This window comes from Cyanistes caeruleus, chromosome 1, assembly GCF_971803275.1.
Source record: "Cyanistes caeruleus chromosome 1, bCyaCae1.hap1.1, whole genome shotgun sequence".
Classification (NCBI taxonomy): Eukaryota; Metazoa; Chordata; class Aves; order Passeriformes; family Paridae; genus Cyanistes; species Cyanistes caeruleus.
In genome coordinates, this window is record NC_141701.1 from 145,510,903 (window position 1) to 145,528,347 (window position 17,445).

At 40.5% G+C, this 17,445-nt stretch overlaps 1 protein-coding gene across 5 annotated transcripts in view; it reads right to left on the reverse strand.

Annotated features, from left to right (window-relative positions):
- The window catches only part of DPP6 (dipeptidyl peptidase like 6), a 539,779-nt gene that overhangs the window by 92,708 nt on the left and 429,626 nt on the right, over positions 1–17,445 (reverse strand). For all 5 annotated transcript variants that reach the window (XM_086865510.1, XM_086865515.1, XM_086865495.1 and 2 more), the window contains exon 7: positions 4,549–4,630. In XM_086865510.1, coding sequence (XP_086721636.1) covers positions 4,549–4,630 — 82 coding nt within the window. The remainder of the gene's footprint in view (positions 1–4,548; positions 4,631–17,445) is intronic.

A 17,445-nucleotide genomic window follows, 5' to 3' on the forward strand; every position in this document is an offset into this window, starting at 1 on the left:
GAATAAATACCATGATCTATGAGAGAGATGTTTTTAGAATTATAAGTGCTGCCTCTAAAGTTGTGCAAAACTGCTTCTCCCAGCATCTGATGTGTCACCGTTACCATTAATATCTGTCAGGATGGTTACAGATTCTGAATTTGAAAAAAAAGAGAAAATAGCAGCACAACAGAAGCGCTTCTGCTTTTGATATTGGAGTTTAACAGCTCCTGTGAACTGTATTTAGTGCTGTCAATGCAGACAAATATTCACTGCATTTTATTAGAGCAGCCTCCAGTTTCCTCCTTCCTTTTGGCAGCAGGGCCCATGGATATTCCTAGCTCATCCTTAATGCAAATATTTCAAACCTGGATGTGCTTATTTGGGGATAACTTAGGTGAAAGCCTCCTGAAAGCTTTGGGTTTTTTGGGTTCCTTGAGCACCTCAGTTAAAGATGTGCACTGGACAATCTCTTACTCCTGGAGCACTCCCTGACTTGGGCTGTGCTGCCAAGGAAAGCAGCAGAGGAAACTTCTTCACTCTCACTCACTTTTCTTGATGAATAGACAGGTCCAGGCCTGCCAGGCACACAAGTTTTACCAAGCTGAGTTCAGGATCACAGGTACCATTAACCTTTTCTTAGATACTGCTGGGGCAAATGTGCCACAGGAACATTACATGAGCTCTCAGCATGTGGGCAGAGCCTTGGAACACGAGATGGAACATGGTGAAACTGGTAAAATATTCCATTAAGATCAATTAACAGAAGGTTTTATTTTTTTTTAATTTATTTTTTTGGTGGGAAAATCAGAAGTGGGTAGCTGTTGAGTCATAGATGGCATGATCAGAAAAAGAGAAGAACTCCAAGGAGTGAAGATTCTTGTGCAGATAAGCACACCCAGAACAGGACAAAGGTACAGAATGACACTTTTTTGCAGTCCTGTCATGCCACCCACAGCCTCATATTGCTGGAAAGCATCACACAAACTGAGGATAGTACAGTCTGTTCACTAAAAAACCACCAAGCATCACGCTGAAGGCCAGTGGGCTGATGAAATGGAATTCTAAGTGTGGCTTTGGGCTGTCAGGTGCACCGTGGAAAGGATGGATTTTTCCCATAGGCATTTTGCATAGTCATTTACACCCACAAATAGTGAATATATCACACAGCTATTCCAAGTTAACAGTGTTTTTCACTTATTCTGTAAGGGCAGAAATGATGACTCATGCTGTAGGACAAATGAGAGGAACGAGCCCTTTATTAACAGCCAGACTTGGGGAATGTGTTCCCTCTTGAAATTAGTGGCTCTCTCTAATGACTCTGGAGCTCACACTGGTGAGGGCCCCATTCTTCCAACAGCTTTGTGAGACTTAATCTGTCAAGACTTTGGCTGAGATCAGAGAAAAGCTGAAGCATTTTTCTGAGGTGCCAGAAGTGAGAGCTTTTTTGCATTCTGATCTTCTGACAGATTTTCTCTGATCCAGTATCTGCCATTATTTAAACAGCTCAGCTGGCATGTGTGGCATTCTGCAGGCTAGGAAGAAGTCAAGAACCGTGCTCTGAGGACTTAATCATCCAAAAATTGGCATATAATTTAATGAAAAAGGACAAAATAAAGCAAGATAAATAGAAATTGCTCCTGGGAATATTCCACTATATTTTTAATTGCAGAGAATGCAGATCATTCAGGGCTCCTTCTATTTCGGATTTGTTTCTTTTTTGAATGATTAGACATGCAAGAGAGAAAGAGGTCAGGCACAGCAACCCAAAGTTCCCCTAGGAAGGATGAAATAGAAGCCTCAAAGAGAATAAAAATTTTGGAACCAAGCCCTCTTACTCTCCTGCCTTGCCTTTCCTTTACGCTGCCAAAAAAGAACAAACCAGGAGATTTCAAGGGCAAAGCTCTTTTATTGCCTGAAAATTGGGGTATCTTCAAGGTGATGCAAAATGCACTCGCCCTTGGCTCCCACCTTTCCTGGGAGCTGCAGCAGGGGATTGGATTGAGCCTGTGCCCAGGGGCTGACACACCAGGGCTGACACACCCAGGCTCCTCATTGCTGCTCTGGGACCCCTCTCAAACACCCCCAGGAACCTCCTGCTACCAGGGCAGCTGACTCGTGATTCACAGCTGCTCCTTTCCCTCCCTCTCAACATATTTTCCTTCCTTCTCCTGCAACACAACTCAGTGTACATTTAGCAAACACATTCCCACTATCAAATTTTAATAGACTTTAATTTTTCTCTGTCTTTGCATCTCCACAGAAGGTGACACAAATTTTGCTGGCAATTATGTTCTGAGTAACCCAATTAGTCCTGAAATACAGAGCACTGAACATGCTGTGTTTCTAGATCTCATTTATTATTCTTGTAGTTTTTTTTTTTTTATTTTAAAAGCTTTTTTTTCTCCCCCCTCTGGCAATTCTCTGATGATCATTAGATATAAAAAGATTATATTGATGTATGTAAAAGCATCTTTATTTTATAAACTACGGCTATAATTTTATTTCAAGGTAAATGACTGGCAAAGATAAGGGCAAAAAGGCACATATGTTAGAAGTGTGAAAAAATAATGCTTAAACTACCAGTGAGCTGCTCCTTACCTACCCTGATTCCAAATGCAAGAACAGGAAATAGAGCTCAATTACAGGCCAATAATTTTACATATTTTGAAGTAAAAAAGACAAAAAAAAAAAAAAAAAAAGGCACATAGAACAAATTTACTTTTGCAAGATTTTTCCAAGATTCATATGGAATTCAACAACCACAGGGATTTTTAAAGGTGCCAAAAATATATATAGCATGTACCCCACAGAAGGAACGTGCATGAAACTTGATGTCTCCAGGCATTCTTAGGGCTTTGAGTTTTCACTGTAAATTGCTTAAAAAAAGTATGGTGGAAATTGGTATCAGCCTCTTCAGCATTAAATGATAAAGCTGGGAGTAAAAAAGACTTTTCTTCTCCTGGACTGTGTATATTCTCCTGTTGGAGATATAATTTGTCTGTTTTGGTATGAACATTTTTCCTTTCTGTGTGGTTATTTTGCTTTGGTGGAGAAGGCAGTGGGGGCAGTCAATTGGTCACCTTGGCTTTGGAATAAATCTCCTCAGATCTTTCCAAGGTGGAAATCAGGTGTGTGATAAAATGAGCATGGATGTGAGTCAGCAGGGAGCTGTGACCACAGGTGCTGAGGGCACAGGAGTTCACAGCAAAACTCTATTAAAGGAAGGAAGATTTACTTGTGGGGTGGAGAATGTGACTAATGCCACTCAATGCTGGATTTTAATTAGGAAATGTAGTTTTTGTTACACACGGTGAAACTCTGTAAGACTTAAAATGGAGCTAGTGAGCAGTGAAGGGAAAAAATGTTTTGGCTTTCTTTGCTACATCTTGAAGGAATTCCCTTCACCTGGAGGGGGATTGGAGCAGCATGAAGTGTGGGTTCCCTTCCAACTGTGTGCAGTGAAAGCAAAGAGCTCCTCAGAAGATATTTTGCACAGTGGTAAAGGCTGCTGACTCTCCTCCCTGATCAGATTTGAAGTCAATGACTCTCAAACACAATTTTCCTGATGGAGCAGAGGAAAGATTTTCCTCTTCCTGTATCTGTTATGTTTTCTCCAACCTGATTTTCAGACTTGCAATTATAATGACTCCTATGGCTGTTTTTTTTTTAAATCACAGAACTTAAAACAATCTAGTTAAGAACACAGACAAACAGTCCCCAAGAGAGGACTGGGAACAGGAGATATATGCCAGATTTTCTCTTATTATGAGCTTTCAAAGCTCATTTCTTGTATAAAGCTTCCACATCAAAAAAAGATGTTGCCACTTTTTCATTTCTTGTTATTGTAAAAAGAGAATGTTTGGAATATTGAAAAACTTAATATTGGATTTGCACCAGGAAATGAAGCCAGGGGATCTGGCCAGGAAATACAGGCTCTGAAAAATGGGCACATGCAGGATGGCAGTGGCTGAGGGGTAAAATACTGGGGATTTTAAGATTTTTGCAGTATGAATATCTCCATGAAATATAATGAATCCCTGACAAGTGGTGTGGTTGTTGTTTTTTTTTTTAAGCAGCTCTAAAAACTTTCCAGGATCCACTTCTAATTCTGTCTATTTTGCAAACAACCACAGGGCAAATTCAGGGCAGCTCTGTTCTGGAGAGATGCATCCTCCAAAAGGGGCTGCTAATATTAACATATCCCCAGTGCCAAGTTTGCAAGTCTGAAGATGCCCTTGTGAAGCAATGAGATGCTAAATAAATCAAACTGTCTATTATCTCTGTAATCTGTCCTGTGTCCAACACTGGGAGAAGCAGGTGCATCCTCTCAAAAAGCATTCATGAAGTGTTCTTTCTCTGCGTTTTTAGACACCATTACTTTGCGGTGAATGGATATATTTGGGAATTTTATAAATAAATTACACGATAGAACAATCATAAATAAATGCTAGAAGCTACCACACAGGCTTCAAAAAACTATTCAAAAATGGAATTATTATTTCTTTACTTCCAAGCAATAACAGCATGGTCTCTAAATGCATTTGCCCACTTGTTTTTTTCTCTTACCAGCTGTTGCCCTTTTGGACCCCAACCAGCATACTGAAGCTTTGCATTGCTGACCTCAGGGGGATACAAATTCTGGGGATCCCTGCAAAAAGAGAAAAATAAGATTTCAGCTTCAGAAATTTCCTTGTTTAAGCTGCTGCACGCCTGCTTTGGAAACACACCATGAACTTGTAAGATGCCTTTCAGCCAGGTTTCAGTAAACTTTTTTAACAGTAAGGTAAACACTAGAAAGCGTTGGTAAGATCAAGCATTTAAGTGACAATTTCTGATTCTTATTAATAAGAAGCTAAACATATTTGTTCCACTGCTGACTTGCCTAAGCCTTAAGAATTGGTTCAGGGATAGCAAACAATGTAATTGTATTTATCAATACTGATGATGTCCACGAAGGATAAGCAATAATTATATCTTTTAGCCCTTTTGCCAGAAGAAAAAATAAAATTTTGTCTTCTTCATCCAATGACTTTTTTTTGCCTCATAAATTTCCTTTGAATATGATGGCAGAAAAGATTAGCAAGTGTATGACAACTGATACAAAGCCCAGCTTCAAAGGGAAAAGCTCCTATTAACACAAAATATCTATGTTTTTAGAAAATAAAATCAAAATGCTTTTCTTGTTCTTTCATCCATTACCTTCATTTTGAGGCAGAACACAAGTGACACACAGAAGATGCAATATAGAAAAAGGAGGCTTTTTTGGTAAATGTCAAAGCAGCATAATGTCATTTTCTCCCAGTGTAGATAGCATTGCCTTAACTGTATTTATACTCAGCACAAATAATTGCATTACATATTCTGAAGTCACATTGCAACAACCCTGTGTATCATAATATCCTATAAACAAGAACTCTAACAAAGCCTGTATAAAATATGCCTCATTAGAAGATCTCAAACTGCTTGAAAAAGTAAGGATATTATCATTACTGGTCTAGAGGCAGGAATAACAAGGCAATTTGAGGCCAGCATCACTGAAAACCAGAGAAAAGAGCCAAACCCTGCCTGGCCTTTAAGCAAAAGGCCTTCTTGCACAGTGTTTTCCAGACCATGTTGTCAAAACAGAACAAAACTGGATGCAATAATTGGGCACTAAGTGAATTCTCTTTATTGCCTGTTTGGGGCCTGGTGCAGTAGCTCAGTGATGCTCCAGCTCTGCTCCATCAGTCCCTGCACTGCTGCTGCTGCTGCAGGACAAACTCAGCAGCAAGAGGAATTCTCAGAATTGCTTTTGTGCCACCTTTCCACTGCGAAGAAACTCTCATTTCCCCTGAACTGCTCAAAGGCCAGCCAGAATCAGGGCAGACCCAAGGTGGGGACCCTGATGGCCACAGGTTCCCCCTTCCATCACTCCTGCAGGTGGGACCCTCCCAGTAAAGCTGACAGGTTTGATGGAGATGTGATGAACTGAGAATGTGGAGGGGCAGAGGGGGTTGTTGAGGCACTGACACTTCAAATCTGAGTGTATCATAAGCTGCCCAGATAGCTTTTGTTTCTATGTGCCAAATGTCATCCACAGCTGCTGCCTGCAGAGCAAAATTGTATCTTTTGGTTTTTTTTCACCTAGAAGGTGTCTTTGTGAGCAGCCTAAAGTTGTTTCTGTAAGGTATGGATAAGAGAACACATAATGTTCACACTGAGAGCAGCCATAAAATTCCCTTTCCTGTAGAAAGATGAGCCACACAACTTCTTCTGGCATGTGTGTGTTAGCTACTTAAGTTTCCAGTCAGCTATGCCTGTTAGGAATCAATCTCTCTGGTTAGCTATCTTGATTATCTTAACAGAGAGTAACCTCTGAGGGTAGGAGGAAAAGAGAAAATACAGTGAATCAAATCAAAACCCCTTTTGGGAGAAAAAAAATAGCACTTCACTATTTGTCAAATGAACTATCTAGTTCTTGGGTTATTTTAGCCATGGTGAGAAGAAGAGCAAGAAATTACAAATATTAAATAAACAGATTATACAAATTGTAAGAATTTAAAGCTGTAATGCTTCTGATAACACAGGTGGAGCTATGGGACAGACATGCCAATTGCAGCAAATAATTCAGACCAGAGCACAGACAACTCCTGTCAGTTCTGTTCCCTGCATCATCTTTTAGAAGAGGAAAACTCTAATGCAATGAGAAATGCTGCATAAACCAGCTTTGGTAGCTGATAAGGCAGAAGGAAAAGCAAAGAGCTGTGCTACAGACAAAAAAAAACACAAAGTCATCTTCTCATTCCTGGGTATGGCCAAGGGAAAACAGAATTGCATCTCCTGAGTTCTTTCTTAAGTTGTTTCACATGGTTGGGAAGCTTATTTTGTAGCAAAATCTTGTGTACATCCATTATCATGCTTTGAGCTACTCCCTTCTACCACAGGCTATGAAAGCAGTCAGAGATCTTGGTTTTCCCCCACAAATGCCCCTGAGAGATGGCCATATTCATCTTGGTATATTCTGGCTTGTTTCCCATCTTTTGAGGAGACTCTTCTTCCCTGAAGTAGCTGACTCAACCACCTTCAGCAAACTTCAGCACCATGTGCAGGGGGCTTGGGAAGACTTCTCCTTGCCAAGCCTGCTCTCTCAGGCTCCAGAGGAACTACAGGAGTTACCTGGAGCTGGGCTGCACCAGCAGCTCTCAGGGGAGCCTGTGCTGTCAGCAAACCCAGAGGGGGCTGAAAAGCCAAAATGCCATGAAAATGGACTTCTCTCACTTGTGACCCTCACTGTGAAACACCAAATTCCCACACATGTATTTGGGATACATTTGGTGCACGGCCCACGGTGGAATATGCATGGACTCCTGCTCTGGAGGCCCCAGGCCACCCATTTCCAAACCCATTATCCAAAACTCACTTGTCTTGAGTCTAATCCAAGACCCATTAGACAAGGCTCACAGATAGCTTTGGCTTGGAAAGGACCTTAAAGTTCATCTCATTCCAAGCCCCCTGCCATGGGCAGGGAAGATTCCCACTGCAGCAGGTTTCTTCAAGCCCCATCCAGCCTGGCCTTGAACACTTCCAGGGACGGAGTATTCTCTGGGCAGACTGTGTCCTAACTAACTGTGAGTTAACTTCTCCGGGCTATTATATCAGCTAGAGAGAGGAGGAGGGAGAGTTGTCTACGCTGCTGCTCTGGGCAGGATGGCCACAACTCTTTGATGCCCTCTTTGAGAAAGCTTTTAGTGATCCTCAAACTGAAAAACCTTTTTGGAGAGCATTTATCAAACACATTTCCAATTTTCTCATGCTATTCTGGGCATTTAACTCTCCTTTGTTAAATTCCTGCAGGGGAGCCAGGCCAAATGCACACCTGTGTCCCAGGAGCACTCTTCCATTTTACAGTTGCATAAATGGGATCTCATGCCTGTCAACTTCTTCTGGGAAATAAGTTATTCCTATTAAGCTATAGTCCTCCATAGCTACATCCTTCCTTCTCCTTGAAAACAGCCTGCTTAAAATTCCTCTGTCCTTTTTTTCCCGAATCAATCAATATTATGGGTCATCTCAGCCTCTCCAAAGAGCCAGTGCTCCTCACAGACCCTCATCATTAGGGCTTGTTTGGATTTGAGCCTGTCCCTTGTGAGCTCATTTGTGCAGGATGCTGGCTTGGAAATGGGCAATTCCAAAGGCAGTCTGTACATCCCTGGCTCCTGCTTTGAATGAAGAAACAGGTTCACTGCATCCTCACAGTATTTCCACTATTTTCTCACAAAAAACCCCCTTAATTTACAGCCAAGAAAATGGCAAGGACCTATAAAACTGTTGCCATTATTCCTTCCATCTTTTAAGATGATTGATCTTATAGCCGAGAAAGAAGGAATAATCCATTTTACACCAGACAGAAGATGGAGCAGGTGCTACATAAACTCTTCCACATTAAAATGACATTGTCTGGACCAGAGGCTGTTAAATTGCTCCAGACACAGGCGTGACATCAGCACCATGTTCAAAAAACATTACTGAACTAATAAATTGAGAAATTTGCTCATTTAAGTGATGTTTTTTTTCCAAAAAGTCTCCCCTCAAAATTTTCAGACAAAGAAAGTTCTTGAGTTCTTGAGAATGATGACTGCCAAGTCATCTTTGCTTGCAATTGAGCTCTGAACAAGATGTAGAATAAAACAAATTTATCAATCAGGTGTTACCTTCATCTGACTTTTAAAACTACTGTGATTAATGAGGAACTTGTTTGAAAGAGTTTGTCCTGGTTTTTCCTGATTTTTTTTTTTCTCTGTGTGCTCCCTCTTCTGACATTTTCTCCTAAAGAAGGCAAATTTCCCTCAGAGACTTTGTGGCACTGGTTCTCCTTCTGAGCATAAACATGATTAACTCTCCTATATAAAGTTCTTCAAAAGCAACTCAAATATACCCAGAAATTTTCCACTGTAATTGAGGGAGTGGCTCCCTTTACTTCAATAAGAATATTTTACAATGCCAGACTGAAAATGTCTAAAACTGATAAAAGCAGTCAAATTCTAGGGTATGGTATAAGATGTTGTTCTAAGGTCTGTTTTCATAACTTAATTTTAATTTCAAATACAGAACAACAGGATTGGTATGGAAATTCTTTGAATATGATGCCACAGTGAACAAAAATGCATCAATTTTCACCACAGGCTGCTCTGATATGTCCATCCTCCAAAGAAAAAATATAAACTATGCTTACATGCTTTACTGGGGAAAAAAATCTGAACCCCCTTACTTCACTATATCACAATTGTGGAAAACATTTACTGTGTAATTAGTATGTTAAATGTCAGTAGTTTATAAAAGTTGAAGGAAAAAAGACAGCTACAAAAACATGTGGGGAAGGCAGAAATATCTTCTCCTGTTATCTGCATCAAGCCAGCACTGAATATTTTGAAAGACAACAGTCCTAAGGACATCAGCTCACAGTTCTTTGAGCATTTTTTATGGCTAAGGATAAAAAACTATCTATCTATCTAAACTATCTGTCTCAGCACCAGAACTCAATGTCTTCACATCCACCTCTAATAACATAAAATCGGACAGCAGCTAAGACAGATTTCTTATTCTTTAGACAGAGGAAAAGAAAATAAGAGAATAAAATAAAGAGTAAATTCAGAAGGGCAACAAAGAACTGGAAACTTCTTAATATTTAAGAGTTTTTGATACATGATGGGGAAAAAAAGCAAACCAGAGAAAATTTGCAAAACCAAATAAAAGCATGTAAAACATACAGGTTGATTAATAAATGTACAAAGAACTATAGATAAGGACATGGAGGAAGGGAGAAAGATTTCTAAGAGGAAGGAATGCAATTCCTTGAGTAGCAAACACACAATTTTAATGAGTTGTTTTTAATGACTTGACACAATTAAATGACTTGTTTACTTCAAAATTCACCAAGGAGAAGAGAAGACAGGTGCCATTAAGAAAATTTCTCCCCAGGAGATACAGAGCCCTGCTGAGACTCACAGTGAGATAAAATAAAATATCATACAAATGGGAATAAAGACTTGCCAGAACAGATAATCAAGAAATCAAACTGTTAGTAGATGCAACTAAAAGAACCCTCCTGGAATTCTAATAAAAGTGCTTAATTAGATGGGAAAGGCTCTTCCATTCATCTAGGCTCATCCACTATTAAATATTTAATTCTCACTCACACACACACATACTTTCCTTACAGCACTTTTCAATGAACAAAAGTAGAAGGAGGTGATGAAAGCAATTTGAACTTATTAATTTCAGCTGCAGATGCACATCAATTAATTCAGCTGCTTTTAAAAACATTAGCACTCACCAACCATTTTTTCCAAGATGAACAAATTCCATGGGTTTAGCGTATAAAAGCTAAAAAGCAAGGGAATCTAAAACATTTGTCTGTAATTTGGCAGTTCTTTTGGATTCAGGCTGACAATATGAGCTCAGAGGTCTTTTTTTATTATAGTCTGCCTGTGTCTGTAACCCCCCACCAATGTAATATTTGGTAGTGAGCCTGAAAAACCTTGCACTTTACTGTTACCACCTGAAAAATCATAGAATCACAGAATGGTTTGGGTTGGAGGGGACTTTAAAAACCCTTTATTTCCAGCCCCCGCCCGCCACCATGGACAGCGACACAAAAATCAATCACTTGTCAGAAAAGGAGCCACCAACTTCCACTGGTAATGGTATAAAATGATGGCACAGACCTGCCTTTCTAGTCTAAAAAAAATGATTTAAAAGTGCATCAGAGACTGGTACACAGCCCTGGGTTGCAGTGATGCAGGCTGGAGCACTGAAAAACATTGATCAAAACCTCTGCATTTCCCCGAGTAAGCAAACAGTGGCAATGGGCCTTGGATGCTGGTAACATTACGTTTAAAATGATGACATTATCATGTTTCTCATGTGACCCCTCTAAATCACAGAAGACAGAGTGAATTTTTTACTGTATTTTTTAATGAAACTTTTGTTCCTGGAGTCATATTTTGTCTCCTAAAGAGACAATGAGAGGCGATAGCACTCAGGTGATAAACGCAACCACTTAAAAGCAATTTTCTCTTACTCGTGTAATTTTCTTTTACTCTGTAGATCTTTCTCAGCCAGCTTTGACCTCTGCTATGCAAGGCATGAGGTAAGGCACTGGATTTACCAGGGTTTCATTAGTATTTATCTACAACAGAGACATGAAAAAAATGAAAATCTAAGTATTTGAATGCTGTAAAGAAGGAAAATCAGAATTGTAGCTGGCCAAAGATCAGCTATTCAAAATACGGGAGGGAAAAATGCAGGTTGAAGGGAAACAACTGATAAGCACTGATGTGTTAAAGAATGAACTGGGAAGATCTTCTGGACGAGCCCAGGTTGAGCGTGCTTCTTCTGAGCAGCTCTGCAATCTACAGGAGAGGATGTTTGTGCTGAAACCTGAGCATTTTCCATCCAGCTGACCTTGTCTGACTTTCAAGTGCTAATAAAAATATGGCAAAATACGTGATGTGATGCCTGCAGAGAGCAATATGGGATTATTAGTACAAAAAATGAGATACAGAAATGATCTCCTACCACCAGAGACAGCACAAGTGCCTCGTTACAATAAAACTTCACTGGCCCTTAGGTCACACTTCTAATTGGGCAAGAGATTGATTCTTGGGCTTGTGCTCTAAAATTAACAGCCTGTGTTACTTGGTTTCAAACCAAACCAGAATGACTCAGTATTCTCAGTTTTCTTTTTGGAAACTGAGTCTTTGAGCAAATCTTACTTCTTCTCATATGAGAAGGATGAGGAGATCCTGGAGGTTTGTGTGTAGGTTCTCAGGATTATTGAAACACCTTTCTGAACAGCTTCTCCCCACACAGGCTCTGTCATCATCAGTTAAAATTAACAAGGCACACATTTATTTGTGCCATTATTTCCATTTATTATCAACAGTGACATGATCACTTTTAAACACCACCACAATTGGCCTGGTTCTGGGTATGGTTTGAGAGTGGGTGGCAAAATATTCCTCTTATTCAGTAGACAAAACCAGCACTCTAGCTCTGCACTTCTGCCCCATAACAGATGTGTAAAGCTGAAATACCCTCACAAGAGGGAATGCTTGCATTTGAAAGGGGGTATTACATCTGCCCTCAGGGCTCTGCCTATGGAAGGTCCTTTCATTCCTCTTATCTCCTTCTCATGTGTGACATGGGAAAGCAACTTTTTCTCTTCCAGTCTTATCTCCTCACATTTCTAGTGGAGTGTTCAGTAAATGTTAGGGTAAAGGGTGAAGAGGCATCAGGGCTGGAGTGACACAGTCTGGGCTATCAGCCAGATGTTTTATCACCTTTGCCATAAAGAGACTTTCTCAGTGGCCACTATGCCAAGGAAAATTCTGCCTGTAGCATCCATTTTCTACCCAGAGGTCCTCTCTTGCTTCCCAAAATATCCCCATACCCTTCTTCTCCATATGTGCTGAGCTCCACAGGGGTTCAGGATGCCCATTTGGAGATAACAAGGCATTTTTAGACTACTAAATTTGGTTAGTGATTACCTGTGAAGGAGTCACATCACCAAGCAGCAAGGATAACAGGGAGCCCCAGGACACAGCTGGGGTGCACAAAAGCTGTGGCATGGATTGCTACATATTTCTCAGAGATGGGATACTCTACTGTCCTCAGTGGCTGGCACAGGTCCCTTTATAGCCCTCACAATGTGACCTGAGCCCAGGACCCATTAAACCCCACAACAGTGAGGAAATGCCCATAATCTTGCAGGTTTGGGTCCTCAAAACCGACTTCTTTTTTCACATGTCCACAAACAAAACAAGTCTGCTTTTTGTAGGATGCACATTTTTCGTGCTGTGTAATCAAACAGCAGTGCACTGAGAGTTTAGTGGACTTTATCACCTAACCACAGCAACAAATAGTCAAGGCTCACCCTGCAGGGTGTCTCCACAGTCCCACAGCAGTGGAGCAAAAACAGCTCCCTGGGGAAACCTTCCCCAGTGGAAACCCCTTCCAGGACCTTGAACATCAGAGCAAAAATGAAAAAAACCCTCCCAATTCCCACTATAAAAACCACCTACAATTTTATTCCTGGGAAGGTGATGCATGGAAGCAGCAATTGTACAGGCTGTGGTTACTCAGTGCTGTGCACTATCATTTTATAAATTCTCTTTCATCTCATCATCATCAATTCTCATCACCTTTATTTCCCTTTTCTGTCAAAATCCTGTACTAACTCCACCTTACTGAGCATGAAAAAGGAGGAATACCCATGGCAAGGAGCAGATTTTTGGTGGTGGCAGTCAAAGTGCACGAGCCCTCCAGCAGTGCCTGTGCTTTGGAGGTTGACCACAGCCTGGGGTCCAGAGGGGATTCATTCATCTGAGGCACAAAAACATTTCCAAGTGCAGACTTGTTTCTCAGCAGAGAACCACAACATTTAATTCATGATTTAGACTTTAATAGGAACCCTGCCTCCATTTCAGGGGATTCTGTCTCAGAAAAACACAATGGGAGAGTTTGCTTCAAACCTTTTTTTTTTTTTTCCCTTTTTGATGAGCCATAAGCTATTGACCTTTTCTGTAACATAAGGAGGTTGGTTGCTGGGCTTTTCTCTGCTAAAGTGCTAACATTTGTGTCTAACTATTAATTACCCAAGTGCTTTTTTTTTTTTTTAAAGTCATTACTCTAATTCTTAATATCAAATCCTCCCCTCAGGGGACCATTCCTTATTATTATCGCTATACATGGTTTCTAAGGTGTCCACCCACATCACAACTGATTCTGGAAGAAAGAAGCATGTGGTAGGAATTGCTTTGCCTACACAAGAAAGAACATTTCAAATTAGTGAAAAAAAAAAATGCTGTGCAGTGACCAACATGGGTGAGTGAGTGGCAAATCCCCTGGGGAAATGATACGGTGTTGAGCTGCTGAAGTGGATTTCCTCCCACCAGCACAGCCAAGAACTGCCCTGAACTGCCTCCCAGGCTGAGCTGCTTTCAGCCTGCCACAGCTTGGAAGTGAGTGATGCTCAAATAGTGGCTCTGCTTAATGAGATGCTGGTTCTTTCTTTTCAAAGAGGCCCAAAATGTATTCATAAGCAATAAGCTGGTATGTGATTTAACCACTATCCCAGTGATTTACAGAGTGTTTAATTGAGAAGATTATAAAAAGCAAGAAGCCAAACAGCTCCATCAGGGCTTGAGCCAAATACCAGCAAACTCAGATGAAAAATTCCTGTCCACATCAGAGGATATAAGGTCAAGCTCCATGGTCAAGCTAACAAATGTATGCATTCCAAGGGCCAGTCTTCTGTTGTCAAAATGCAACTGAAAAAGCATCTGACATCATGAGCATGTTCTTATTTATAGTCTGGCATAAAAGCCACCACACTGTGCAGAAGTGCTTTAATTAACTACATAAACTATCTCAAAATATGATAAAATCTATAGAATGATAATTGTTGGAGGAGAGAGAAGGAGCAGAAATAGCAGGATCTTCATGAACTGCAGAATACCCTTTTTTACTTATTTAAAAAAATTCACATTTTCATTTGGTTTTACATACCTTTTCATAAAGATTTTATTTCAACCTCTACAGATCATTCTTGGGGGAAAATATTCATCTGCTCTAAGTAAAATTTAATTAGCTGAAAACGGGTTTTATTGAATACTGTACTTTTTCCTCTTAAAATAAAATGTGGGCACTAGTACAAGTTTGTAAATGTTAGAGTGAAATTGTGCAGCAGTCTATACAACAATTATCCCATTTAGCCTCCATTGGGTCCGTACAGTTTCTCTTCTTGCTTTGCAGATGGGGACACTGAGGCACAGGCTTTTATAGTGCTACAGGGACGATGCATAACAGGCAAGATCAAAATAAAATAGAGCAGACTTGATCAAATGGGTGGGTTTCTGAAGTAGATGCAGTTCCCTGAAGTTCTTTTATCTAGGACTTTAAATAATGAATCACAATTTCTTTTTACTGCAAACATGGAAATGGGAGCATGAGCAAGGGTAAACTTGTCTTTTGTAATGTACAATAGGATACATACAAAACTGATTACGTTTTCTCTAATTAACTTTAAAGTCTATTTCTTTCCTGCCAGTGGCTTGGGAAAAAGAAAAAAAAACAAAGGAGATAGGAAGAATAGTGAGAGCTCTGCAGAGAGAACTATAGACAGCACTTTGAAAATTTACTCACAGTGAAGCCCTGTCTCAGTTCCTCTCCCTGTTATCACTTCTGTGGATCTCCAGCACGTTTTGTGCACTCACTCCACTCCTGGGACTTCTCTTGAAGTTTCTGGGGCTCAGCGTGGGGCACTCGTGCAGGATTTTACAGAGCTGTAAAATCCCTGGCAGTGCAGGCAGGAGGAGCTGGACTCAGCTCCAAGAGCACTGCTGTTACACACATACCGTGTTCCTCCGAGTACACTTCAATCCAGTGAGAAATATCGTTCTGCTTAGGAGTAACTGTGCACAATTCCCTCCTTCTCAAATGCAAAATCAGTGAGGAGTGAAAATAACTGCTGATTTTCTCCCTGATCCTGGCAAGAACATTTGGAAGTTCCCACTGACACGTCCCAGCTGGATGTGCTAAGAGCTCCTACGAGGGGTCAGCACTAATCCCTGACACTTGGCTGTGTTCAGAGGAAAATGGTTCATGCAGAGCTGGGTGGGTGCTGGGACGTCTGAAAAAATGTATGTTTTATGCTGGGCTTTATCTGGGGGAATACAAACATGTATGGTTGTACACAATGTACACAAAGTGTAACATTTCTGCTGGCCACAGTAAAAGATTAAATACAGAAGTGCCCCCTTGGATATCCAATTGAAAATTAGCTCTTGCTTAGGGGCTGCAGCAGCAGATCACACCAGTGGTCCAGCAGCATGCACTGCTGTGAAAACACCTTAACTCTGGGAAGAGAAATCCTGCAGCTGGGTTAGGGAAACACCCTGCTCAGTCCCAGCCTGACCTTAAAAGCTCTGAAGTAAATAAGTTCTTTTCCCCCTTATTTCAGTGGAGGATGTGAATGATTAAGATAATTCATATTGGGGCCATCAAAAGAATAAAACAATTTTCAGTGCCCAGTTTTCTTAAGTAGGTTGCTGCCTGTATGGCTAAATTTTTATTTTTCAAAATTAGGAAAAATCACATTATGAGATAATAAAAATAAATAAATAAAAAATCATAGAAACAACTAATATTATAATATAATATAATATAATATAACATAATATAATATAATATAATATAATATAATATAATATGATATGATATGATATGATATAATATAATATAATATAATATAATATAATATAATATAATATAATATAATATAATATAATATAATATAATATAATATAATATAATATAATATAATATAATATAATATAATATAATATAATATAATATAATATAATTATATAGATATAAAAATAAACAAACAAACAATAAATAAATAGTTAAAACTAATAATAGTGTTAGGAGATCAGTACCATCAGTATATGGCACTGGAGTTCCAGATTTCCCCAGCAGCTTGCAGGAGAGCTCCCTGTTCCACATCTGGACCTGCAGATGCTATTTGGGTACCTATCAATTACAAGTAGCTGGCACCTGCAGTGCTGCAGCTGGGGGGGTTATGAGACGAGCCCTGCAGAAATGTTTATGATGGAGACAGCTGCAGGCAGCTCTCAGCAGCCAGAGCCCAAAGCAGCAGAGCTCAGAGGGGAGCAGACGGGACAGGGCTGGTGCCAGCAGATGGCAGCCGGAGGCAGCAGCGCGGTTTTGGGGATGCCAGCAGGGAGGGAGGGAGCAGAGCCCCCTGCACATCCCTGCCCAGGGAAATGGGAACTGCGGGGCTCAGCCCCCTGTGCAAACCTCCAGCCATCCAGAGCAGAGGGCAAACGAGTCAAAGCAGCGGGGGTCTCGACCCCGAGAATACCAAGAGGCTGAGAGAAAGCTGAAATATCTGAAGGGAGGTATTAAATCTGTGTGACCTACCCAGGCTAATGTTAATTTTAAAATCAGATCCTTTGAGTCTATGGCAGTGGCATCTGTTAGTTGTCCTATACAGACCCAGTGTTTACTTTGACAACAGCTCCTGTGGAAAGATGTAGCAGTCCTATATAAAATCCCATTTGGGAACATACCTACTGAGGACAAATTGGTTTGTCAGACTTATTGAGAGCTCAAAATGAAATCTGGAAAACATCGGTATGAGCTCCTTTTGACTTCAGGCACAGCCTGGACCTGGAGAGCCTGCAGGATGTGGCAAAAATAATTAGAAAATTCCCTTTAAAAAACAATTTATGCTGGCAGATTAATAGCATGTTATTTAAAAAGTGATGCCAGATATTAGGTTAATTGGCTTCCTTATTAGTTAGCCTCAGCAGGGGAGTAGCGAGGGCATGAGCGGGTGCAAATCCTAAATTGCCTGGCCCTTCTGATGAGGCAGATCATAGCTGAGGATGGGGAAGGGGA